Here is a 25,000-nt window from a genome sequence, read left to right as displayed (position 1 = left end):
CTCTACTGCTTCCTCCTTCCCTCTGTTCTCTCCTTTTATCTCTACTGCTTCCTCCTTCCCTCTGTTCACTACATCTCTCCTTTTATCTCTACTGCTTCCTCCTTCCCTCTGTTCTCTCCTTGTATCTCTACTGCTTCCTCCTTCCCTCTGTTCACTACATCTCTCCTTTTATCTCTACTGCTTCCTCCTTCCCTCTGTTCTCTCCTTTTATCTCTACTGCTTCCTCCTTCCCTCTGTTCACTACATCTCTCCTTTTATCTCTACTGCTTCCTCCTTCCTCTGTTCTCTCCTTTATCTCTACTGCTTCCTCCTTCCCTCTGTTCTCTACATCTCTCTCCATGTATCTCTCCTCTTCTTCCCCTGTAAATACACTGTCCAGAGAACAGTCAGAGACTAGACACAGAGAACAGTCAGAGACCAGACACAGAGAACAGTCAGAGACCAGACACAGAGAACAGTCAGAGACCAGACACAGAGAACAGTCAGAGACCAGACACAGAGAACAGTCAGAGACCAGACACAGAGAACAGTCAGAGACCAGGCACAGAGAACAGTCAGAGACCAGACACAGAGAACAGTCAGAGACCAGGCACAGAGAACAGTCAGAGACCAGACACAGAGAACAGCCAGAGAACAGACACAGAGAACAGTCAGAGACCAGACACAGAGAACAGTCAGAGACCAGACACAGAGAACAGCCAGAGACCAGACACAGAGAACAGTTAGAGACCAGACACAGAGAACAGCCAGAGACCAGACACAGAGAACAGTCAGAGACCAGACACAGAGAACAGTCAGAGACCAGACACAGAGAACAGTCAGAGACCAGACACAGAGAACAGTCAGAGACCAGACACAGAGAACAGTCAGAGACCAGACACAGAGAACAGTCAGAGACCAGACACAGAGAACAGTCAGAGACCAGACACAGAGAACAGTTAGAGACCAGAAACAGAGAACAGTCAGAACCCAGACACAGAGAACAGTCAGAGACACAGAGAACAGTCAGAGACCAGACACAGAGAACAGTCAGAGACCAGACACAGAGAACAATCAGAGACACAGAGAACAGTCAGAGACCAGACACAGAGAACAGTCAGAGACCAGACACAGAGAACAGTCAGAGACCAGACACAGAGAACAGTCAGAGACCAGACACAGAGAACAGTCAGAGACCAGACACAGAGAACAGTCAGAGACCAGACACAGAGAACAGTCAGAGACCAGACACAGAGAACAGTCAGAGACCAGACACAGAGAACAGTCAGAGACACAGAGAACAGTCAGAGACCAGACACAGAGAACAGTCAGAGACACAGAGAACAGTCAGAGACCAGACACAGAGAACAGTCAGAGACCAGACACAGAGAACAGTCAGAGACACAGAGAACAGTCAGAGACACAGAGAACAGTCAGAGACCAGACACAGAGAACAGTCAGAGACACAGAGAACAGTCAGAGACCAGACACAGAGAACAGTCAGAGACCAGACACAGAGAACAGTCAGAGACCAGACACAGAGAACAGTCAGAGACCAGACACAGAGAACAGTCAGAGACCAGACACAGAGAACAGTCAGAGACCAGACACAGAGAACAGTCAGAGACCAGACACAGAGAACAGTCAGAGACCAGACACAGAGAACAGTCAGAGACCAGACACAGAGAACAGTCAGAGACCAGACACAGAGAACAGTCAGAGACCAGACACAGAGAACAGTCAGAGACCAGACACAGAGAACAGTCAGAGACCAGACACAGAGAACAATCAGAGACACAGAGAACAGTCAGAGACCAGACACAGAGAACAGTCAGAGACCAGACACAGAGAACAGTCAGAGACACAGAGAACAGTCAGAGACCAGACACAGAGAACAGTCAGAGACCAGACACAGAGAACAGTCAGAGACCAGACACAGAGAACAGTCAGAGACCAGACACAGAGAACAGTCAGAGACCAGACACAGAGAACAGTCAGAGACCAGACACAGAGAACAGTCAGAGACCAGACACAGAGAACAGTCAGAGACCAGACACAGAGAACAATCAGAGACACAGAGAACAGTCAGAGACCAGACACAGAGAACAGTCAGAGACCAGACACAGAGAACAGTCAGAGACACAGAGAACAGTCAGAGACCAGACACAGAGAACAGTCAGAGACCAGACACAGAGAACAGTCAGAGACCAGACACAGAGAACAGTCAGAGACACAGAGAACAGTCAGAGACACAGAGAACAGTCAGAGACCAGACACAGAGAACAGTCAGAGACACAGAGAACAGTCAGAGACACAGAGAACAGTCAGAGACCAGACACAGAGAACAGTCAGAGACCAGACACAGAGAACAGTCAGATACCAGACACAGAGAATGTATGGATATCATCAGCAGTTTGGCTGTTGTGTTTGAATATTGAAGTGATAACCTCATCTGTTGACCTCACGTTGTCATGGTGTTGACCTGCAGGTGACCCGGAAGCTCTGAAGAAGAAGAGTTTCACCATGAAGGAAGGAGTGGACTACAGAGTGAAGATACACTTCAAGGTAAGAACCTTCTCCTCCTTTGTCCTGGACTACAGAATCAAGATACACTTTAAGCTGAGAACATCTCTGTCACGACTCAGCATTTGACCTAGATGCAGATACAGGAGTCGGATGGTTCGGGTCTCAGAATATTTATTATAACATAGGGACACTTTAAAGGGCAGGTCGAGGGCAGGCAGGGGTTCATAAGTCCAAGACAGAGTCAATCAGGGCCAGAACGGCAGGCAGGCTCAGGGCCAGGACGGCAGGCAGGCTCAGGGCCAGGACGGCAGGCAGGCTCAGGGCCAGGACGGCAGGCAGGCTCAGGGCCAGGACGGCAGGCAGGCTCAGGGCCAGAAAGGCAGGCAGGCTCAGGGCCAGAACGGCAGGCAGGCTCAGGGCCAGAACGGCAGGCAGGCTCAGGGCCAGGACGGCAGGCAGGCTCAGGGCCAGGACGGCAGGCAGGCTCAGGGCCAGGACGGCAGGCAGGCTCAGGGCCAGAACGGCAGGCAGGCTCAGGGCCAGAACGGCAGGCAGGCTCAGGGCCAGAACGGCAGGCAGGCTCAGGGCCAGGACGGCAGGCAGGCTCAGGGCCAGGACGGCAGGCAGGCTCAGGGCCAGGACGGCAGGCAGGCTCAGGGCCAGGACGGCAGGCAGGCTCAGGGCCAGAACGGCAGGCAGGCTCAGGGCCAGAACGGCAGGCAGGCTCAGGGCCAGGACGGCAGGCAGGCTCAGGGCCAGGACGGCAGGCAGGCTCAGGGCCAGGACGGCAGGCAGGCTCAGGGCCAGAACGGCAGGCAGGCTCAGGGCCAGAACGGCAGGCAGGCTCAGGGCCAGGACGGCAGGCAGGCTCAGGGCCAGGACGGCAGGCAGGCTCAGGGCCAGAACGGCAGGCAGGCTCAGGGCCAGGACGGCAGGCAGGCTCAGGGCCAGGACGGCAGGCAGGCTCAGGGCCAGAACGGCAGGCAGGCTCAGGGCCAGAACGGCAGGCAGGCTCAGGGCCAGAACGGCAGGCAGGCTCAGGGCCAGGACAGGCAGAAAGGTTGGAACCGGGAAGACTAGAAAACTAGAACTTGAACAGGAGAAACAGGAAACACGCTGGTAAGACCTGACAAAACAAGACGAACTGGCAACAGACAACCAGAAAACGCAGGTATAAATACACTGGGGATAATGGAGGGAAATAGGAGACACCTGGTGGGGGGAGATAAGCACAAGACTGGTGAAACAGATCAGGGATCAATCTCCTCTTCACCTTTCTGTTCTGCTCTGTTTTGCTCTGTTTGGTTCTGTTCTGCTCTGTTTGGTTCTGTTCTGTTCTTCTCTGCTCTGTTTGGTTCTGTTCTGCTCTCTTATCTTTTTTATTTATTTTATTTCACCTTTATTTAACCAGGAGGCTAGTTGAGAACACCTTTATTTAACCAGGTAGGCCAGTTGAGAACACCTTTATTTAACCAGGTAGGCCAGTTGAGAACACCTTTATTTAACCAGGGAGGCTAGTTGAGAACACCTTTATTTAATCAGGTAGGCTAGTTGAGAACACCTTTATTTAACCAGGTAGGCCAGTTGAGAACACCTTTATTTAACCAGGTAGGCTAGTTGAGAACACCTTTATTTAACCAGGTAGGCCAGTTGAGAACAAGTTCTCATTTACAACTGCGACCTGGACAAGATAAAACAAAGCAGTGTGACATAAACGAGGAGAAGAAATAATTACAATTTAGCAAATGAACACTGGAGTGATAGATGTGCAGATGATGATGTGCAAGTAGAAATACTGGGATGCAAAAGAGCAAGTAGATAAATAACAATATGGGGATGAGGTAGTTGGGTGGGCTATTGACAGATGGGCTGTGTACAGGTACAGTGATCGGTAAGCTGCTCTGACAGCTGATGCTTAAAGTTAGAGAGGGAGATATAAGTCTCCAGCTTCAGTGATTTTTTTGCAATTCCTTCCAGTCATTGGCAGCAGAGAACTGGAAGGAAAGGCACCAAAGGAGGTGTTGGCTTTGGGGATGACCAGTGGGGCTTTGGTGACCAAACGGATGGCACTGTGATAGACTACATCCAGTTTGCTGAGTAGGGCGTCGGAGGCTATTTTGTAAATGACATCGGCGAAGTCAAGGATCGGTAGGATAGTCAGTTTTACGAGGGTATGAGGAGACGCATACAAAGCTCTCCCTCGCCCTCCATTTGGCAAACCTGACCATAATTATATCCTTCTGATTCCTGCTTACAAGCAAAAATTGAAGCAGGAAGCAGCAGTGAGTAGATCAATAAAAAAAGTGGTCAAAGGAAGCAGTTGCTAAGCAACAGGACTGTTTTGCTAGCACAGACTGGAATATGTTCCAGGATTCATCCGATGGCATTGAGGAGGACACCACATCAGACATTGGCTTCATCAATAAGTGCATCGATGACGTCGTCCCCACAGTGACCGTATGTACATACCCCAACCAGATGCTATGGATTACAGGCAGCATCCGCACTGAGTTAAAGGCGAAAGCTGGCACTTTCAAGAAGCAGGACTAACCCGGAAGCTTATAATATATCCCGCAAAGCCCTCCGACGAACCATCAAACAGGCAAAGCGTCAATACAGGACTAAGATCGAGTCGTACTACACCGGTTCTGACGCTCGTTCATCTGATCCTAGATCTGTGGTTAGGAACCAACGTCTAATTCATCTGATCCTATATCTGTGGTTAGGAACCAACGTCTAATTCATCTGATCCTAGATCTGTGGTTAGGAACCAACGTCTAATTCATCTGATCCTAGATCTGTGGTTAGGAACCAACGCCTAATTCATCTGATCCTAGATCTGTGGTTAGGAACCAACGCCTAATTCATCTGATCCTAGATCTGTGGTTAGGAACCAACGTCTAATTCATCTGATCCTAGATCTGTGGTTAGGAACCAACGTCTAATTCATCTGATCCTAGATCTGTGGTTAGGAACCAACGTCTAATTCATCTGATCCTGGCAGGGCCTGCAAACTATTACAGACTACAAAGGGAAGCACAGCTGAGAACTGCCCAGTGACACGAGCCTACCAGATGAGCTAAACTACTTCTATGCTCGATTTGAGGGAAATAACACTGAAACATGCATGAAAGCACCAGCTGTTCCGGAAGACTGTGTGATCACGCTCTCCGCAGCCGATGTGAGTAAGACCTTTAAACAGGTCAACATTCACAAGGCCACAGGGCCAGACGGATTACCAGGACGTGTACTGCGAGCATGCGCTGACCAACTGGCAAGTGTCTTCACTGACATTTTCAACCTCTCCCTGTCTTAGTCTGTAAGACCACCATAGTCCCTGTGCCCAAGAACACTAAGGTAACCTGCCTAAATGACTACCGACCCGTAGCACTCACGTCTGTAGCCATGAAGTGCTTTCAAAGGCTGGTCATGGCTCACATCAACACCATTATCCCAGAAACCCTAGACCCACTCCACTTTGCATACCCGTCCTAACAGATCCACAGATCATGCAATCTCTATTGCACTCCACACTGCCCTTTCCCACCTGGACAAAAGGAAGACCAATGAAAATGCTATTCATTGACTACAGCTCAGCGTTCAACACCATAGTGCCCCCAAAGCTCATCAATAAGCTAAGGACCCTGGGACTAAACACCTCCCTCTGCAACTGGATCCTGGACTTCCTGACGGGCCGCTCCCCAGGTGATGAGGGTAGGTAACAACACATCTGCCATGCTGATCCTCAACACAGGGGCCCCTCAGGGGTGTGTGCTCAGTCCCCTAATGTACTCCCTGTTCACTCATGACTGCACAGCCAGGCACGACTCAACACATCATCAAGTTTGCCGATGGCAAAACAGTGGTAGGCCTGATCACCGACAACGACGAGACAGCCTATAGGGAGGTTAGAGACCTGGCCGTGTGGTGCCAGGACAACAACCCTTCCTCAATGTGATCAAGACAAAGATGATGATTGTGGACTACAGGAAAACGAGGACCGAACACGCCCCCATTCTCATCGACGGGGCTGTAGTGGAGCAGGTTGAGAGCTTCAAGTTCCTTGGTGTCCACATCACCAGCAAACTAACATAGTCCAAGCATACCAATACAGTTGTGAAGAGGGCACAACAAAACCTATTCCCCTCAAGAGACTGAAAAGATTTGGCATGGGTCCTCAGATCCTCAAAAGGTTCTACACCTGCACCATCGAGAGCATCCTGTTTGTATTACCGCCTGGTAATGGCAACTGCTCGGCCTCCGACCGCAAGGCACTACAGAGGGTTGTGCGAACGGCCCAGTACATCACTTGGGTCAAGCTTCCTGCCATCCAGGACCTCTATACCAGGCGGTGTCAGGCTACGGCATGTATGTTCGTCTATAAAGGTACACAAGGGCTTTTTGAATGACAACAGGAAACCTTCTCTGGAGATGGTTTAGAAGCACCATTGAACAGGACCTATAGGACTAAGGGCACTACTTTCGACCAGGGTCTATAGGACTGAGGGCACTAATTTAGACCAGGGTCTATAGGACTGAGGGCACTACTTTAGACCAGGGTCTATAGGACTGAGGGCACTACTTTAGACCAGGGTCTATAGGACTGAGGGCACTACTTTAGACCAGGGTCTATAGGACTGAGGGCACTACTTTAGACCAGGGTCTATAGGACTGAGGGCACTACTCTGGAGATGGTTTAGAAGCACCATTGAACAGGACCTATAGGACTGAGGGCACTACTTTAGACCAGGGCCTATAGGACTAAGGGCACTACTTTAGACCAGGGTCTATAGGACTGAGGGCACTACTTTAGACCAGGGTCTATAGGACTGAGGGCACTACTCTGGAGATGGTTTAGAAGCACCATTGAACAGGCAGCGGGATCTGACTTCCATCACTAGGCCACCAAAACAACTGTTTTTCTGTTAGGGATTTTTCTTAAAGTTCAAGATCACTATTTGAAACGTTCACATCCCTACTTGTGTGTGCCTCAAATGGCACCCTATTCCATATATAGTGCACTACTTTAGACCAGGACCCATAGGGCTAAGGGCACTACTTTAGACCAGGGCCTATAGGACTAAGGGCACTACTTTAGACCAGGGTCTATAGGACTAAGGGCACTACTTTAGACCAGGGTCTATAGGACTAATGGCACTACTTTAGACCAGGACCTATAGGACTAAGGGCACTACTTTAGACCAGGGCCTATAGGGCTAAGGGCACTACTTTAGACCAGGGCCTATAGGACTAAGGGCACTACTTTAGACCAGGGTCTATAGGACTGAGGGCACTACTTTAGACCAGGGTCTATAGGACTGAGGGCACTACTTTAGACCAGGGTCTATAGGACTGAGGGCACTACTCTGGAGATGGTTTAGAAGCACCATTGAACAGGACCTATAGGACTAATGGCACTACTTTAGACCAGGGTCTATAGGACTGAGGGCACTACTTTAGACCAGGGTCTATAGGACTGAGGGCACTACTTTAGACCAGGGTCTATAGGACTAAGGGCACTACTCTGGAGATGGTTTAGAAGCACCATTGAACAGGCAGCGGGATCTGACTTCCATCACTAGGCCACCAAAACAACTGTTTTTCTGTTAGGGATTTTTCTTAAAGTTCAAGATCACTATTTGAAACGTTCACATCCCTACTTGTGTGTGCCTCAAATGGCACCCTATTCCATATATAGTGCACTACTTTAGACCAGGACCCATAGGGCTAAGGGCACTACTTTAGACCAGGGCCTATAGGACTAAGGGCACTACTTTAGACCAGGGTCTATAGGACTAAGGGCACTACTTTAGACCAGGGTCTATAGGACTAATGGCACTACTTTAGACCAGGACCTATAGGACTAAGGGCACTACTTTAGACCAGGGCCTATAGGGCTAAGGGCACTACTTTAGACCAGGGCCTATAGGACTAAGGGCACTACTTTAGACCAGGGTCTATAGGACTGAGGGCACTACTTTAGACCAGGGCCTATAGGACTAAGGGCACTACTTTAGACCAGGGTCTATAGGACTAATGGCACTACTTTAGACCAGGACCTATAGGACTAAGGGCACTACTTTAGACCAGGGTCTATAGGACTGAGGGCACTACTTTAGACCAGGACCTATAGGACTGAGGGCACTACTTAGACCAGGGTCTATAGGACTAAGGGCACTACTTTAGACCAGGGTCTATAGGACTGAGGGCACTACTTTAGACCAGGGCCTATAGGACTAAGGGCACTACTTTAGACCAGGGTCTATAGGACTAAGGGCACTACTTTAGACCAGGACCTATAGGACTAAGGGCACTACTTTAGACCAGTGCCTATAGGACTAATGGCACTACTTTAGACCAGGGTCTATAGGACTAAGGGCACTACTTTAGACCAGGACCTATAGGACTAAGGGCACTACTTTAGACCAGGGCCTATAGGACTGAGGGCACTACTTAGACCAGGGTCTATAGGACTAAGGGCACTACTTTAGACCAGAGTTTATAGGACTGAGGGCACTACTTAGACCAGGGTCTATAGGGTTAAGGGCACTAGTTTAGACCAGGGTCTATAGGACTGAGGGCACTACTTTCGACCAGGGCTTATAGGGCTAATGGCACCACTTTAGACCAGGACCTATAGGGCTAAGGGCACTACTTTAGACCAGGGCCTATAGGGCTAAGTAAGAGCACTACTTTAGACCAGGGTCTATAGGGCTGAGGGCACTACTTTAGACCAGGCCCTATAGGGCTAAGGGCACTACTTTAGACCAGGGCCTATAGGACTAAGGGCACTACTTTAGACCAGGGTCTATAGGACTGAGGGCACTACTTTAGACCAGGGTCTATAGGACTAAGGGCACTACTTTAGACCAGGGTCTATAGGACTAAGGGCACTACTTTAGACCAGGACCTATAGGACTAAGGGCACTACTTTAGACCAGGGCCTATAGGACTGAAGGGCACTACTTTAGACCAGGACCTATAGGACTGAGGGCACTACTTAGACCAGGGTCTATAGGACTAAGGGCACTACTTTAGACCAGGGTCTATAGGACTGAGGGCACTACTTTAGACCAGGGTCTATAGGACTAAGGGCACTACTTTAGACCAGGACCTATAGGACTAAGGGCACTACTTTAGACCAGGCCTATAGGACTAATGGCACTACTTTAGACCAGGGTCTATAGGACTAAGGGCACTACTTTAGACCAGGACCTATAGGACTAAGGGCACTACTTTAGACCAGGGCCTATAGGACACTACTTAGACCAGGGTCTATAGGACTAAGGGCACTACTTTAGACCAGGGTCTATAGGACTGAGGGCACTACTTTAGACCAGGGTCTATAGGACTAGGCACTACTTTAGACCAGGGTCTATAGGACTGAGGGCACTACCAGGGTCTATAGACCAGGGACCTCTATGGACTAAGGGCACTACTTTAGACCAGGGTCTATAGGACTGAGGGCACTACTTTAGACCAGGGTCTAGGACTAAGGGCACTACTTTAGACCAGGGTCTTAGGACTGAGGGCACTACTTTAGACCAGGGTCTATAGGACTGAGGGCACTACTTTAGACCAGGGTCTATAGGACTGAGGGCACTACTTTAGACCAGGACCTATCTGGGGATAAGTGCCCTGGTCAAACATTGTGCACTGAATAGGGACCAGGGTCTAGAGGACTGTTTTGGAACAAAGCTGTCTTTAGAAAGTCTGCCACTACTTTAATGGACTAGACTTTAGACAGGGCCTATAGGACACCAAGGGCACTTTTAGACCAGGACTATTACCTCCAGGGTCTATTCCTTTCCTTTGAGGCCTTTCCTTCCCCTCCTCTCATCTTTTTGACCAGGGCCTCCTACCTGAGACCTTCTAGGAGGACTAAGGGCATGATTGTCAGACCAGGCAGCTCCCCTCCCCCCTCTCTCCTCCTGGGGCCTCCCCTCCTAATTTAGACTTCCACTCCTCCCCCTCCTTGTCATCTGAATAGGGAGTAGAAGTGTTTTGGAACTCTCCTCCTTCCAATCTCCTCCTTTCCCCTTCCCCCTCCCCTCCCTCCCCTCCCCTCCCCTCCCCTCCCCTCCCCTCCTCTCCCTCCTCTCCCCTCCTCCCCTTCCTCTCTCCCTTCCCTCCCCTCCTCCTCCCCTCCTCCTCCCTCCCCTCCCCTCCTCCCTCCCCTCTCCTCTCCTCTCCTCTCCTCTCCTCTCCTCTCCCTCTCTCCCTCTCCTCTCCTCTCCTCTCCTCTCCTCTCCTCTCCTCTCCAGGTTAACAGGGATATTGTGTCTGGGCTGAAGTACGTCCATCTGACCTACAGGAAAGGAATCAGAGGTAAGGAGGACCCCATTTTGTGCCGAGCTGTGGATACGCTGTGCTTTTTAGGCCCATAGACCGTGTCAGTTTCTGATACATACATCTAAAACCTGGCTAGCAAGGGTGCAACTGAGCTGCCATTTCATGTGTTGTCATCGACACAAGACATCACAGTTTCCACACGTACACCTAATTCCAGGTTAACAGCGATGCAACTGAGGTGCCATTTTGTGTGTTTTCATTGACACAAGATGTCAGTTTCCCCCACATTCACCTAAAACCTGATTACCAACTGTTCAACTGAGCCGCCATTTGGTGTGTTGTCACTGACACAAGTTGTCACAGTTTCCCCCACATTTACCCTTAAAACCTGGCTAGCAAGTGTGCAACTGAGCGTCCATTTTGTGTCGTGCAGTGGACAAGGCGGTGTACATGGTGGGCAGCTATGGGCCGCGGGTGGAGGAGCACGAGTTCATGACCCCGGTGGAGGAGGCGCCCAAAGGCATGATTGTCAGAGGCAGCTACCACATCAAGTCCCACTTCACCGATGACGACAAGACCGACCACCTCTCCTGGGAGTGGAACCTGGGGATCAAGAAGGACTGGGACGAATAGAGAGGAGCCTCATTTCTCTCTCCCTCCTTCCATCTCCCTGTGTCTCCACCTCTCCCTTTCCCCTTCCATCCTTCCTTCTTACCCCTTCTCTCCCTTGTCTCCCCCACTTTCATCCCTCCTTCTCTCCCTCTTCATTTAGAAGGACTGGGATGGATAGAGACCTCATCCTTCTCTCCATGCTTCCCTCTCCCCTTGTCTCCCCTCTCCCTCCTTCTCTCCCTCTTCATTTAGAAGGACTGTCTCTCCCTCTTTCTTCCTCCCCCCTCCTCTCCCCCCTCCCTCCAAGGCCCACCTGTATAATAGTAAAAGACAGAGGCCGGTATGAAAGGTGTAAACAGGAAGTTAGGTTAGGCACGGTCTAGAACGAGACAGAGAGGATGTTGTCATAAACCAAACCAGTATCACATCATAGTAGACAACCGAACATCGTGTTACAACCCAAAATGACCCCTTTCTCTATATAGTGCACTTCTAAGTTATAGTTTCGCAGGGCTCTGGTTAAAAGTAGTGCACTATGTAGGGAATAGGGGGCCATTTTGGGAGGCAGGAGGTGTGAGCTGTAGGTGGAGATCCACTTGTCTATTTGTGATGTAATCTGATGTTCTCTACTACAGTGTATTAACTGAAGGGGATCAAATGAAGTTAAACCCGTGGGACTCACTCATACAGTGACGTTGGAGTATGGAGATGTATTTACACCCCATAATGGGAGAGGCACATTCTAGAAGGTTATTCTAAAGTGTTCTATTCTGAAAATTGCCAGTTCAACAAGGTTTCAAGGAGCAGCCCTTTGTAATGTTAGTTATCAGTTAGAATGTTTGACAACAGCGTGTCTCATACTCCTCATGAAGTTACCATCTTCTAAGTTATAGTTCTAGAATGACCATCTTCTAAGTTATAGTTCTAGAATGACCATCTTCTAAGTTCTACATCTAGAATGACCATCTTCTAAGTCCTACATCTAGAATGACCATCTTCTAAGTCCTATATCTAGAATGACCATCTTCTAAGTCCTACATCTAGAATGACCATCTTCTAAGTTCTAGATCTAGAATGACCATCTTCTAAGTTATAGATCTAGAATGACCATCTTCTAAGTTCTAGTTCTAGAATGACCATCTTCTAAGTCCTACATCTAGAATGACCATCTTCTAAGTTATAGTTCTAGAATGACCATCTTCTAAGTTCTACATCTAGAATGACCATCTTCTAGTTCTACATCTAGAATGACCATCTTCTAAGTTATAGATCTAGAATGACCATCTTCTAAGTTCTACATCTAGAATGACCATCTTCTAAGTTCCAACATCTAGAATTACCATCTTCTAAGTTCTACATCTAGAATGACCATCTTCTAAGTTCTAGTTCTAGAATGACCATCTTCTAAGTTCTACATCTAGAATGACCATCTTCTAAGTTCTATGAATTACCATCTTCTAAGTCCTACATCTAGAATGACCATCTTCTAAGTTCTACATCTAGAATGACCATCTTCTAAGTTATAGTTCTAGAATGACCATCTTCTAAGTTATACATCTAGAATGACCATCTTCTAAGTTCTACATCTAGAATGACCATCTTCTAAGTTCTACATCTAGAATGACCATCTTCTAAGTTATAGTTCTAGAATGACCATCTTCTAAGTTATAGTTCTAGAATGACCATCTTCTAAGTTCTACATCTAGAATGACCATCTTCTAAGTCAGTTCTTCTAGAATCTAGAATGACCATCTTCTAAGTTATATCTAGAATGACCATCTTCTAAGTTCTACAGAATTAGAATGACCATCTTCTAAGTCCTACATCTAGAATGACCATCTTCTAAGTTATAGTTCTAGAATGACCATCTTCTAAGTTATAGTTCTAGAATGACCATCTTCTAAGTTATACATCTAGAATGACCATCTTCTAAGTTCTACATCTAGAATGACCATCTTCTAAGTTATAGTTCTAGAATGACCATCTTCTAAGTTATAGTTCTAGAATGACCATCTTCTAAGTTCTACATCTAGAATGACCATCTTCTAAGTTCTAGATCTAGAATGACCATCTTCTAAGTTATAGTTCTATAATGACCATCTTCTAAGTTATAGTTCTAGAATGACCATCTTCTAAGTTATAGTTCTAGAATGACCATCTTCTAAGTTCTACATCTAGAATGACCATCTTCTAAGTTCTAGATCTAGAATGACCATCTTCTAAGTTCTAGTTCTAGAATGACCATCTTCTAAGTCCTAGATCTAGAATGACCATCTTCTATAGAGAATGACCATCTTCTAAGTTATAGTTCTAGAATGACCATCTTCTAAGTTCTACATCTAGAATGACCATCTTCTAAGTCCTACATCTAGAATGACCATCTTCTAAGTTATAGTTCTAGAATACATCTTCTAAGTCTAGAATGACCATCTTCTAAGTCCTACATCTAGAATGACCATCTTCTAAGTTATAGTTCTAGAATGACCATCTTCTAAGTTCTAGATCTAGAATGACCATCTTCTAAGTTATAGTTCTAGAATGACCATCTTCTAAGTTATAGTTCTAGAATGACCATCTTCTAAGTTCTACATCTAGAATGACCATCTTCTAAGTTATAGTTCTAGAATGACCATCTTCTAAGTTCTACATCTAGAATGACCATCTTCTAAGTCCTACATCTAGAATGACCATCTTCTAAGTCCTACATCTAGAATGACCATCTTCTAAGTTCTAGATCTAGAATGACCATCTTCTAAGTTCTAGATCTAGAATGACCATCTTCTAAGTTATAGTTCTAGAATGACCATCTTCTAAGTTCTACATCTAGAATGACCATCTTCTAAGTCCTACATCTAGAATGACCATCTTCTAAGTCCTACATCTAGAATGACCATCTTCTAAGTCCTACATCTAGAATGACCATCTTCTAAGTTATAGTTCTAGAATGACCATCTTCTAAGTTATAGTTCTAGAATGACCATCTTCTAAGTTATAGTTCTAGAATGACCATCTTCTAAGTCCTACATCTAGAATGACCATCTTCTAAGTTATAGTTCTAGAATGACCATCTTCTAAGTTCTACATCTAGAATGACCATCTTCTAAGTTCTACATCTAGAATTACCATCTTCTAAGTCCTACATCTAGAATGACCATCTTCTAAGTCCTACATCTAGAATGACCATCTTCTAAGTTATAGTTCTAGAATGACCATCTTCTAAGTTATAGTTCTAGAATGACCATCTTCTAAGTTATAGTTCTAGAATGACCATCTTCTAAGTTAAAGTTCTAGAATGACCATCTTCTAAGTTATAGTTCTAGAATGACCATCTTCTAAGTTATAGTTCTAGAATGACCATCTTCTAAGTTATAGTTCTAGAATGACCATCTTCTAAGTTCTACATCTAGAATGACCATCTTCTAAGTTATAGTTCTAGAATGACCATCTTCTAAGTTATAGTTCTAGAATGACCATCTTCTAAGTTCTACATCTAGAATGACCATCTTTCTAAGTCCTCCATCTAGAATGACCATCTTCTAAGTTCTAGATCTAGAATGACCATCTTCTAAGTTATAGTTCTATAATGACCATCTTCTAAGTTCTACATCTAGAATGACCATCTTCTAAGTCCTACATCTAGAATGACCATCTTCTAAGTCCTACATCTAGAATGACCATCTTCTAAGTTATAGTTCTAGAATGACCATCTTCTAAGTTCTAGATCTAGAATGACCATCTTCTAAGTTATAGTTCTAGAATGACCATCTTCTAAGTTATAGTTCTAGAATGACCATCTTCTAAGTTCTACATCTAGAATGACCATCTTCTAAGTCCTACATCTAGAATGACCATCTTCTAAGTTATAGTTCTAGAATGACCATCTTCTAAGTCCTACATCTAGAATGACCATCTTCTAAGTCCTACATCTAGAATGACCATCTTCTAAGTTATAGTTCTAGAATGACCATCTTCTAAGTTCTAGATCTAGAATGACCATCTTCTAAGTTATAGTTCTAGAATGACCATCTTCTAAGTTATAGTTCTAGAATGACCATCTTCTAAGTTCTACATCTAGAATGACCATCTTCTAAGTTATAGTTCTAGAATGACCATCTTCTAAGTTCTACATCTAGAATGACCATCTTCTAAGTCCTACATCTAGAATGACCATCTTCTAAGTTCTAGTTCTAGAATGACCATCTTCTAAGTTCTAGATCTAGAATGACCATCTTCTAAGTTATAGTTCTAGAATGACCATCTTCTAAGTTCTAGATCTAGAATGACCATCTTCTAAGTTCTACATCTAGAATGACCATCTTCTAAGTCCTACATCTAGAATGACCATCTTCTAAGTTATAGTTCTAGAATGACCATCTTCTAAGTCCTACATCTAGAATGACCATCTTCTAAGTTCTAGATCTAGAATGACCATCTTCTAAGTTCTAGATCTAGAATGACCATCTTCTAAGTTATAGTTCTAGAATGACCATCTTCTAAGTTCTAGATCTAGAATGACCATCTTCTAAGTTATAGTTCTAGAATGACCATCTTCTAAGTTCTACATCTAGAATGACCATCTTCTAAGTCCTACATCTAGAATGACCATCTTCTAAGTCCTACATCTAGAATGACCATCTTCTAAGTTCTACATCTAGAATGACCATCTTCTAAGTCCTACATCTAGAATGACCATCTTCTAAGTCCTACATCTAGAATGACCATCTTCTAAGTTCCTACATCTAGAATGACCATCTTCTAAGTCCTACATCTAGAATGACCATCTTCTAAGTTATAGTTCTAGAATGACCATCTTCTAAGTTATAGTTCTAGAATGACCATCTTCTAAGTTATAGTTCTAGAATGACCATCTTCTAAGTTCTACATCTAGAATCTCATTTCTGTTACTGTGTCTTTCAGTTGCCTCCTGTCTCTGTTATAGTTGACACACCTGAGCTGTTATTGGATCCATGTAAAACAACATGGCTTCACGCTGTCTGGGGGAGTGTTACCATGGTAACATATCAACTTCACGCTGTCTGGGGGAGTGTTACCATGGTAACATATCAACAGACAACTGTTGTTTTCTCAGGTTTGTCCTTTTATAGTTGCTCTATTTTTTCAATGCTTCTTGAATGTCATTTCCCCAAAATGTCTGCCTCTTTGCCTATTGAGAGAGTTGCTCTATAAAAAGATAACGCCATTCACCATGTATCAACCATCTTCCATTAAACATCATGTAAACATCCTGAGGAAGCCTGTTGTCTGGCTATGATGAAGAACATGTGATTGTGATGTGTACAATATGTTCTGTAGTCGTCGCTACAGAATACAGCCCAACGGCAGTAGCCTACACAGTGTCTTTACCTCCCTGGCAGGTTAGTGACCCTGAGACGTATCTATACAGTACAGTAGAGGGTCAACTGGGTTGGAGGTTTAGTATCTGTATTGGGTGCCACTGTTAGCACCCAAAGTATCATGACATGATTATTCCAGTCAGAATGTAAATTAGAATGTTACGATGGTGATTGGTTAGCCTGGGTATATCAGTATGGACCAGCATGTCACCCTAGCTACTTCCTGGGTATATCAGTATGGACCAGCATGTCACTCCTAGCTACTTCCTGGGTATATCAGTATGGACCAGCATGTCACTCCTAGCTACTTCCTGGGTATATCAGTATGGTCCAGCATGTCACTCCTAGCTACTTCCTGGGTATATCAGTATGGACCAGCATGTCACTCCTAGCTACTTCCTGGGTATATCAGTATGGACCATCATGTCACTCCTAGCTACTTCCTGGATATATCAGTATGGACCAGCATGTCACTCCTAGCTACTTCCTGGGTATATCAGTATGGACCATCATGTCACCTCTAGCTACTTCCTGGGTATAAGCAGTCACCCTAGCTACTTCCTGGGTACCAGCATGTCACTCCTAGCTACTTCCTGGGTATATCAGTATGGACCAGCATGTCACTCCTAGCTACTTCCTGGGTATATCAGTATGGACCAGCATGTCACTCCTAGCTACTTCCTGGGTATATCAGTATGGACCAGCATGTCACTCCTAGCTACTTCCTGGGTATATCAGTATGGTCCAGCATGTCACTCTAGCTACTTCCTGGGTATATCAGTATGGACCAGCATGTCACCCTAGCTACTTCCTGGGTATATCAGTATGGACCAGCATGTCACTCCTAGCTACTTCCTGGGTATATCAGTATGGACCAGCATGGACCATCATGTCACTCCTTGCCACTTCCTGGCATCCAAACATGACAATGAATGGAATGATGGCACACACTGATCTGGGAGCAGCAGGTTAGACACTGATCTGGGAGCAGCAGGTTAGACACTGATCTGGGAGCAGCAGGTTAGACACTGATCTGGGAGCAGCAGGTTAGACACTGATCTGGGAGCAGCAGGTTAGACACTGATCTGGGAGCAGCAGGTTAGACACTGATCTGGGAGCAGCAGGTTAGACACTGATCTGGGAGCAGCAGGTTAGACACTGATCTGAGAGCAGCAGGTTAGACACTGATCTGGGAGCAGCAGGTTAGACACTGATCTGGGAGCAGCAGGTTAGACACTGATCTGGGAGCAGCAGGTTAGACACTGATCTGGGAGCAGCAGACACTGATCTGGGAGCAGCAGGTTAGACACTGATCTGGGAGCAGCAGGTTAGACACTGATCTGGGAGCAGCAGGTTAGACACTGATCTGGGAGCAGCAGACACTGATCTGGGAGCAGCAGGTTAGACACTGATCTGGGAGCAGCAGACACTGATCTGGGAGCAGCAGGTTAGACACTGATCTGGGAGCAGCAGGTTAGACACTGATCTGGGGGAGGAGCAGGTTAGACACTGATCTGGGAGGAGCAGGTTAGCGTTTGGTGCCAGTGGTTAGTTTGCTGAAGTGTAGTGTATATCTGTTGCTCGGGGTCACTGTCCCCCTTTAACACCAAGCATGAGGCCTAAAGGCAGCGATGGACTCGGTAACGAACTACTGAAACAGAAGAGAACCCCGTTCTATCTACGACGTGGTAAGGAACTACTGAAACAGAAGAGAACCCCGTTCTATCTACGACGTGGTAAGGAACTAATGAAACAGAAGAGAACCCAGTTCTATCTACGACGTGACCCATTTTGTCCTGTCAAACTCAGTGGATGAGGTCTTCCCCCCCCTGAGGTCTTCTGTCTCCCCCCTGAGGTCTCCCCCCTGAGGTCTTCGAGATTTGATCGATTCTGCCTCCCCCCCCCCAAAAAAGTCAAAACGTCCTTGTCACTATTGTGTGAAGTCTTATGGTGTTGTAAGTGATGATGATGATGATATTGATGATTATGATGATGATGATATTGATGATGATGATGATGATGATATTGATATTGATATAATGATGATGATGATGATGATCATGATATTGATGATGATGATGATGATGATGATATTGATGATGATGATGATGATGATGATGATGATATGATGATGATGATGATGATGGTGGTGAACCCAGATCATGATATGACGATGATGATGATGATTGCATGGTTTCATCTTGTTGAGTGCTTCTTTCTTCTTTCTTTAAAGACTGTTTTACTGTCACGTGTGATTTTGAAAATAAAAAAACCCAATCTGCAGATTGAAATGGGTTGGCAAGGATACCGAGATATTTACAGGGGATTTTGATCGAAAATACCTTGTTATTACTACTGTGGCTGTGTTCCAAATGGACTCTTATTCACTTTATAGAGTGTTAACCTGACCCATAGAGATTCTGTCATTCTGTTCCCTTTATAGAGTGATAACCTGGACCCATAGAGTCATTCTGTTCCCTTTATAGAGTGTTAACCTGGACCCATAGAGTCATTCTGTTCCCTTTATAGAGTGTTAACCTGGTTTCCATAGAGTCATTCTGTTCCCTTTATAGAGTGTTAACCTGGACCTAGAGTCATTCTGTTCCCCTTTATAGAGTGTTAACCTGGACCCATAGAGAGTCATTCTGTACCCTTTATAGAGTGTTAACCTGAACCCATAGAGTCATTCTGTTCCCTTTATAGAGTGTTAACCTGGACCCATAGAGAGTCATTCTGTTCCCCTTATAGAGTGTTAACCTGGACCTATAGAGAGTCATTCTATTCCTTTATAGAGTGTTAACCTGGACCTATAGAGTCATTCTATTCCCTTTATAGAGTGTTAACCTGGACCCATAGAGAGTCATTCTGTTCCCTTTATAGAGTGTTAACCTGGACCCATAGAGAGTCATTCTGTTCCCTTTATAGAGTGTTAACCTGGACCCATAGAGAGTCATTCTGTTCCCTTTATAGAGTGTTAACCTGGACCTATAGAGAGTCATTCTATTCCCTTTATAGAGTGTTAACCTGGACCCATAGAGTCATTCTGTTCCCCTTTATAGAGTGTTAACCTGGACCCATAGAGTCATTCTGTTCCCTTTATAGAGTGTTAACCTGGACCCATAGAGTCATTCTGTTCCCCTTTATAGAGTGTTAACCTGGACCCATAGAGTCATTCTGTTCCTTTATAGAGTGTTAACCTGGACCCATAGAGTCATTCTGTTCCCTTATAGAGTGTTAACCTGGACCTATAGAGTCATTCTGTTCCCTTTATAGAGTGTTAACCTGGACCTATAGAGAGTCATTCTGTTCCCCTTTATAGAGTGTTAACCTGGACCCATAGAGTCATTCTGTTCCCTTTTATAGAGTGTTAACCTGGACCTATAGAGTCATTCATTCCCTTATAGAGTGTTAACCTGGACCCATAGAGTCATTCTGTTCCCTTATAGAGTGTTAACCTGGACCCATAGAGAGTCATTCTGTTCCCTTTATAGAGTGTTAACCTGGACCCATAGAGAGTCATTCTGTTCCCTTTATAGAGTGTTAACCTGGACCCATAGAGTCATTCTGTTCCCCTTTATAGAGTGTTAACCTGGACCCATAGAGTCATTCTGTTCCCTTTATAGAGTGTTAACCTGGACCCTATAGAGTCATTCTGTTCCCTTTATAGAGTGTTAACCTGGACCCATAGAGTCATTCTGTTCCCTTATAGAGTGTTAACCTGGGACCCATAGAGTCATTCTGTTCCCTTTATAGAGTGTTAACCTGGACCCATAGAGTCATTCTGTTCCCTTTATAGAGTGTTAACCTGGACCCATAGAGTCATTCTGTTCCCTTTATAGAGTGTTAACCTGGGACCCATAGAGAGTCATTCTGTTCCCTTTATAGAGTGTTAACCTGGACCCATAGAGAGTCATTCTGTTCCCTTATAGGTGTTAACCTGGACCCATAGAGTCATTCTATTCCCTTTATAGAGTGTTAACCTGGACCCATAGAGTCATTCTGTTCCCCTTTATAGAGTGTTAACCTGGACCCATAGAGAGTCATTCTGTTCCCCTTATAGAGTGTTAACCTGGACCCATAGAGTCATTCTGTTCCCCCTTATAGAGTGTTAACCTGGACCCATAGAGTCATTCTTGTTCCCTTTATAGAGTGTTAACCTGGACCCATAGAGTCATTCTGTTCCCCTTTATAGAGTGTTAACCTGGACCCATAGAGTCATTCTATTCCCTTTATAGAGTGTTAACCTGGACCCATAGAGTCATTCTGTTCCCCTTTATAGAGTGTTAACCTGGACCCATAGAGAGTCATTCTGTTCCCCTTTATAGAGTGTTAACCTGGACCCATAGAGTCATTCTGTTCCCCTTTATAGAGTGTTAACCTGGACCCATAGAGTCATTCTGTTCCCCTTTATAGAGTGTTAACCTGGACCCATAGAGAGTCATTCTGTTCCCTTTATAGAGTGTTAACCTGGACCCATAGAGTCATTCTGTTCCCCTTTATAGAGTGTTAACCTGGACCCATAGAGAGTCATTCTGTTCCCTTATAGAGTGTTAGAGAGTCATTCTGTTCCCCTTTATAGAGTGTTAACCTGACCCATAGAGAGTCATTCTGTTCCCCTTTATAGAGTGTTAACCTGGACCCATAGAGAGTCATTCTGTTCCCCTTTATAGAGTGTTAACCTGACCTATAGAGTCATTCTGTTCCCTTTATAGAGTGTTAACCTGGACCCATAGAGTCATTCTGTTCCCTTTATAGAGTGTTAACCTGGACCCATAGAGAGTCATTCTGTTCCCCTTTATAGAGTGTTAACCTGGACCCATAGAGTCATTCTGTTCCCCTTTATAGAGTGTTAACCTGGACCCATAGAGTCATTCTGTTCCCCTTTATAGAGTGTTAACCTGGACCCATAGAGTCATTCTGTTCCCTTTATAGAGTGTTAACCTGGACCCATAGAGTCATTCTATTCCCTTTATAGAGTGTTAACCTGGACCGCCAGAGTCATTCTGTTCCCTTTATAGAGTGTTAACCTGGACCTATAGAGAGTCATTCTATTCCCTTTATAGAGTGTTAACCTGGACCCATAGAGTCATTCTGTTCCCTTTATAGAGTGTTAACCTGGACCCATAGAGTCATTCTGTTCCCCTTTATAGAGTGTTAACCTGGACCCATAGAGTCATTCTGTTCCCCTTTATAGAGTGTTAACCTGGACCCATAGAGAGTCATTCTGTTCCCCTTTATAGAGTGTTAACCTGGACCCATAGAGTCATTCTATTCCCTTTATAGAGTGTTAACCTGGACCCATAGAGAGTCATTCTGTTCCCCTTTATAGAGTGTTAACCTGGACCCATAGAGAGTCATTCTGTTCCCTTTATAGAGTGTTAACCTGGACCCATAGAGAGTCATTCTGTTCCCCTTTATAGAGTGTTAACCTGGACCCATAGAGAGTCATTCTGTTCCCCTTTATAGAGTGTTAACCTGGACCTATAGAGTCATTCTGTTCCCTTTATAGAGTGTTAACCTGGACCCATAGAGAGTCATTCTGTTCCCTTTATAGAGTGTTAACCTGGACCCATAGAGAGTCATTCTGTTCCCTTATAGAGTGTTAACCTGTAGAGTCATTCTGTTCCCTTTATAGAGTGTTAACCTGGACCCATAGAGAGTCATTCTGTTCCCTTTATAGAGTGTTAACCTGGACCCATAGAGTCATTCTGTTCCCTTTTATAGAGTGTTAACCTGGACCCATAGAGAGTCATTCTGTTCCCTTTATAGAGTGTTAACCTGGACCTATAGAGAGTCATTCTGTTCCCTTTATAGAGTGTTAACCTGGACCCATAGAGAGTCATTCTGTTCCCTTTATAGAGTGTTAACCTGGACCCATAGAGAGTCATTCTGTTCCCTTTATAGAGTGTTAACCTGGACCCATAGAGAGTCATTCTGTTCCCTTTATAGAGTGTTAACCTGGACCCATAGAGAGTCATTCTGTTCCCTTTATAGAGTGTTAACCTGGACCCATAGAGTCATTCTGTTCCCCTTTATAGAGTGTTAACCTGGACCCATAGAGTCATTCTGTTCCCTTTATAGAGTGTTAACCTGGACCCATAGAGTCATTCTGTTCCCCTTTATAGAGTGTTAACCTGGACCCATAGAGTCATTCTGTTCCCTTTATAGAGTGTTAACCTGGACCCATAGAGTCATTCTGTTCCCTTTATAGAGTGTTAACCTGGACCCATAGAGTCATTCTGTTCCCCTTTATAGAGTGTTAACCTGGACCCATAGAGAGTCATTCTGTTCCCCTTTATAGAGTGTTAACCTGGACCCATAGAGAGTCATTCTGTTCCCTTTATAGAGTGTTAACTCTGGACCCATAGAGTCATTCTGTTCCCCTTTAGAGTGTTAACCTGACCCATAGAGTCATTCTGTTCCCTTATAGAGGTTAACCTGGACCCATAGAGTCATTCTGTTCCCTTATAGAGTGTTAACCTGGACCCATAGAGAGTCATTCTGTTCCCTTTATAGAGTGTTAACCTGGACCCATAGAGTCATTCTGTTCCCTTTATAGAGTGTTAACCTGGACCCATAGAGTCATTCTGTTCTTATAGAGTGTTAACCTGGACCCATAGAGAGTCATTCTGTTCCCTTTATAGAGTGTTAACCTGGACCCATAGAGAGTCATTCTGTTCCCTTATAGAGTGTTAACCTGGACCCATAGAGTCATTCTGTTCCCCTTTATAGAGTGTTAACCTGGACCCATAGAGTCATTCTGTTCCCTTTATAGAGTGTTAACCTGGACCCATAGAGTCATTCTGTTCCCCTTTATAGAGTGTTAACCTGGACCCATAGAGAGTCATTCTGTTCCCTTTATAGAGTGTTAACCTGGACCCAGTATATTCCCTGTATAGGGAATAGGGCTCTGGTCTAAAGTAGTGCACTATATAGGGAAAAGGGCTCTGGTCTAAAGTAGTGCACTATATAGGGAAAAGGGCTCTGGTCTAAAGTAGTGCACTAGATAGTGAATAAGGGGCCATATTGGATACATCCTCTATGTGAGTTTGGTTGGGCACAAGCCTGGGCCTAAAGTAGCACTATATAGTGAATAAGGGGGCTATATTGGCACACAAGCCTGGTCCTGTGTGTAAAGTAGTGCACTATATAGTGAATAAGGGGCTATATTGACACAAGCCTGGGCCTGTGTGTAAAGTGCACTACATGCGAATAAGGGACATATTGGACACAAGCCTGGTCCTGTGTGTAAAGTAGTGCACTATATAGTGAATAAGGGGCCATATTGGACACAAGCCTGGGCCTGTGTGTAAAGTAGTGCACTACATAGTGAATAAGGGGCCATATTGGACACAAGCCTGGGCCTGTGTGTAAAGTAGTGCACTACATAGTGAATAAGGGGCCATATTGGACACAAGCCTGGGCCTGTGTGTAAAGTACTTCTGCATTCTAAAGTGTTGGTATTCCAGCATCTTGTATCTTTTAATAAAGGTGATTTAATCAGCCACTTCCTGTCTGTCTGAACATGTGGACTCAACATCATTCCAAATAAGGCACTCAAATAAGCGGACGATAGGTGAAGGTACACTCTATATATTTATATACAAAAGTATGTGGACACTCCTTCAAATTTAGCAGAGTTGGCTATTTCAGCCACACCCGTTGCTGACATGTGTATGATATCGAGCACACAGCCATGAAATCTCCGTAGACACTCGGCAGTAGCGTTCTGTGAGCTTGTGTGGTCTACCACATCGCGGCTGAGCCGTTGTTGCTCCTTGACTATCCCACTTCACAATAACAGCACTTACAGTTGACCGGGGGCAGCAATGTGACGAACTGACTTGTTGGAAAGGTGGCATCCTATGACGGTGCCACATTAAAAGTCTTCAGTACGGGACATTCTACTGCCAATGTTTGTCTATGGAGATTGCATGGCTGTCAGCTAGATTTTATACTCCTGTCAGCAACAGGTGTGGCTGAATTAGCCGATTCCACTGATTTGAAGGTGTGTCCACATACTGCTGTACATTTCATGTATTCCCCTGGTACATTACTCAGGTCTCACCAGTCCATTTATGCTGCATAGGCGCCATCCTGTGGAATTCTGGGAACACAACTTCAACTCCGTTGAAGTTGGAGGACAACGCAGTCTGAATCAGGTAGTTATATGAATAAAGACACTGTCATATCAGTCTGACTCAGGTAGTTATATGGATAAAGACACTGTCATATCA

At 45.1% G+C, this 25,000-nt stretch overlaps 1 protein-coding gene and 4 long non-coding RNA genes across 57 annotated transcripts in view; 3 read left to right on the top strand and 2 right to left on the bottom strand.

Annotated features, from left to right (window-relative positions):
• LOC127919442 (rho GDP-dissociation inhibitor 2-like) overlaps positions 1 to 11,855 on the top strand; it is a 26,558-nt gene extending 14,703 nt beyond the window's left edge. Inside the window, exons 2-4 of the mRNA XM_052502988.1 lie at positions 2,468 to 2,544; positions 10,770 to 10,833; positions 11,231 to 11,855. Of these exons, the coding sequence (XP_052358948.1) occupies positions 2,468 to 2,544; positions 10,770 to 10,833; positions 11,231 to 11,430 (341 nt within the window). The 3' untranslated portion in view covers positions 11,431 to 11,855. The remainder of the gene's footprint in view (positions 1 to 2,467; positions 2,545 to 10,769; positions 10,834 to 11,230) is intronic.
• A 68-nt stretch (positions 11,856 to 11,923) lies between these two features.
• LOC127919440 (uncharacterized) lies at positions 11,924 to 16,658 on the top strand. Its single transcript, XR_008102985.1, has 2 exons — positions 11,924 to 12,411; positions 16,140 to 16,658. It is a non-coding gene; the product is annotated as an uncharacterized LOC127919440 (long non-coding RNA).
• Positions 16,659 to 16,980: 322 nt separating this feature from the next.
• LOC127919441 (uncharacterized) lies at positions 16,981 to 17,646 on the bottom strand. The gene is made up of 3 exons (XR_008102986.1): positions 17,563 to 17,646; positions 17,344 to 17,520; positions 16,981 to 17,281 (listed from the first exon to the last, which is right to left on the bottom strand). It is a non-coding gene; the product is annotated as an uncharacterized LOC127919441 (long non-coding RNA).
• Positions 17,642 to 18,791, top strand: LOC127919439 (uncharacterized). Of its 4 annotated transcripts, none has more exons than XR_008102981.1 (3): positions 17,642 to 18,017; positions 18,065 to 18,163; positions 18,265 to 18,791. It is a non-coding gene; the product is annotated as an uncharacterized LOC127919439 (long non-coding RNA). The 4 variants fall into 4 exon arrangements; XR_008102982.1 differs by having other exon boundaries at positions 17,642 to 18,090; positions 18,143 to 18,163; XR_008102984.1 differs by having other exon boundaries at positions 17,642 to 18,090; positions 18,122 to 18,210.
• A 321-nt stretch (positions 18,792 to 19,112) lies between these two features.
• Positions 19,113 to 23,112, bottom strand: LOC127919438 (uncharacterized). 50 transcript variants are annotated; one of them, XR_008102940.1, is made up of 12 exons: positions 22,984 to 23,112; positions 22,056 to 22,326; positions 21,836 to 22,012; positions 21,485 to 21,747; positions 21,397 to 21,442; positions 21,052 to 21,274; positions 20,965 to 21,007; positions 20,701 to 20,743; positions 20,526 to 20,611; positions 20,219 to 20,308; positions 20,003 to 20,091; positions 19,554 to 19,918 (listed from the first exon to the last, which is right to left on the bottom strand). It is a non-coding gene; the product is annotated as an uncharacterized LOC127919438 (long non-coding RNA). The 50 variants fall into 50 exon arrangements; XR_008102941.1 differs by having other exon boundaries at positions 20,526 to 20,568; XR_008102942.1 differs by lacking the exon at positions 20,701 to 20,743 and adding an exon at positions 20,788 to 20,832 and having other exon boundaries at positions 20,965 to 21,274.
• Positions 23,113 to 25,000: the final 1,888 nt, after the last annotated feature.

The sequence above is a fragment of the Oncorhynchus keta genome, unplaced genomic scaffold, assembly GCF_023373465.1.
Source record: "Oncorhynchus keta strain PuntledgeMale-10-30-2019 unplaced genomic scaffold, Oket_V2 Un_contig_16694_pilon_pilon, whole genome shotgun sequence".
Classification (NCBI taxonomy): domain Eukaryota; kingdom Metazoa; phylum Chordata; class Actinopteri; order Salmoniformes; family Salmonidae; genus Oncorhynchus; species Oncorhynchus keta.
This window is presented reverse-complemented; position numbering and strand designations above follow the sequence as displayed.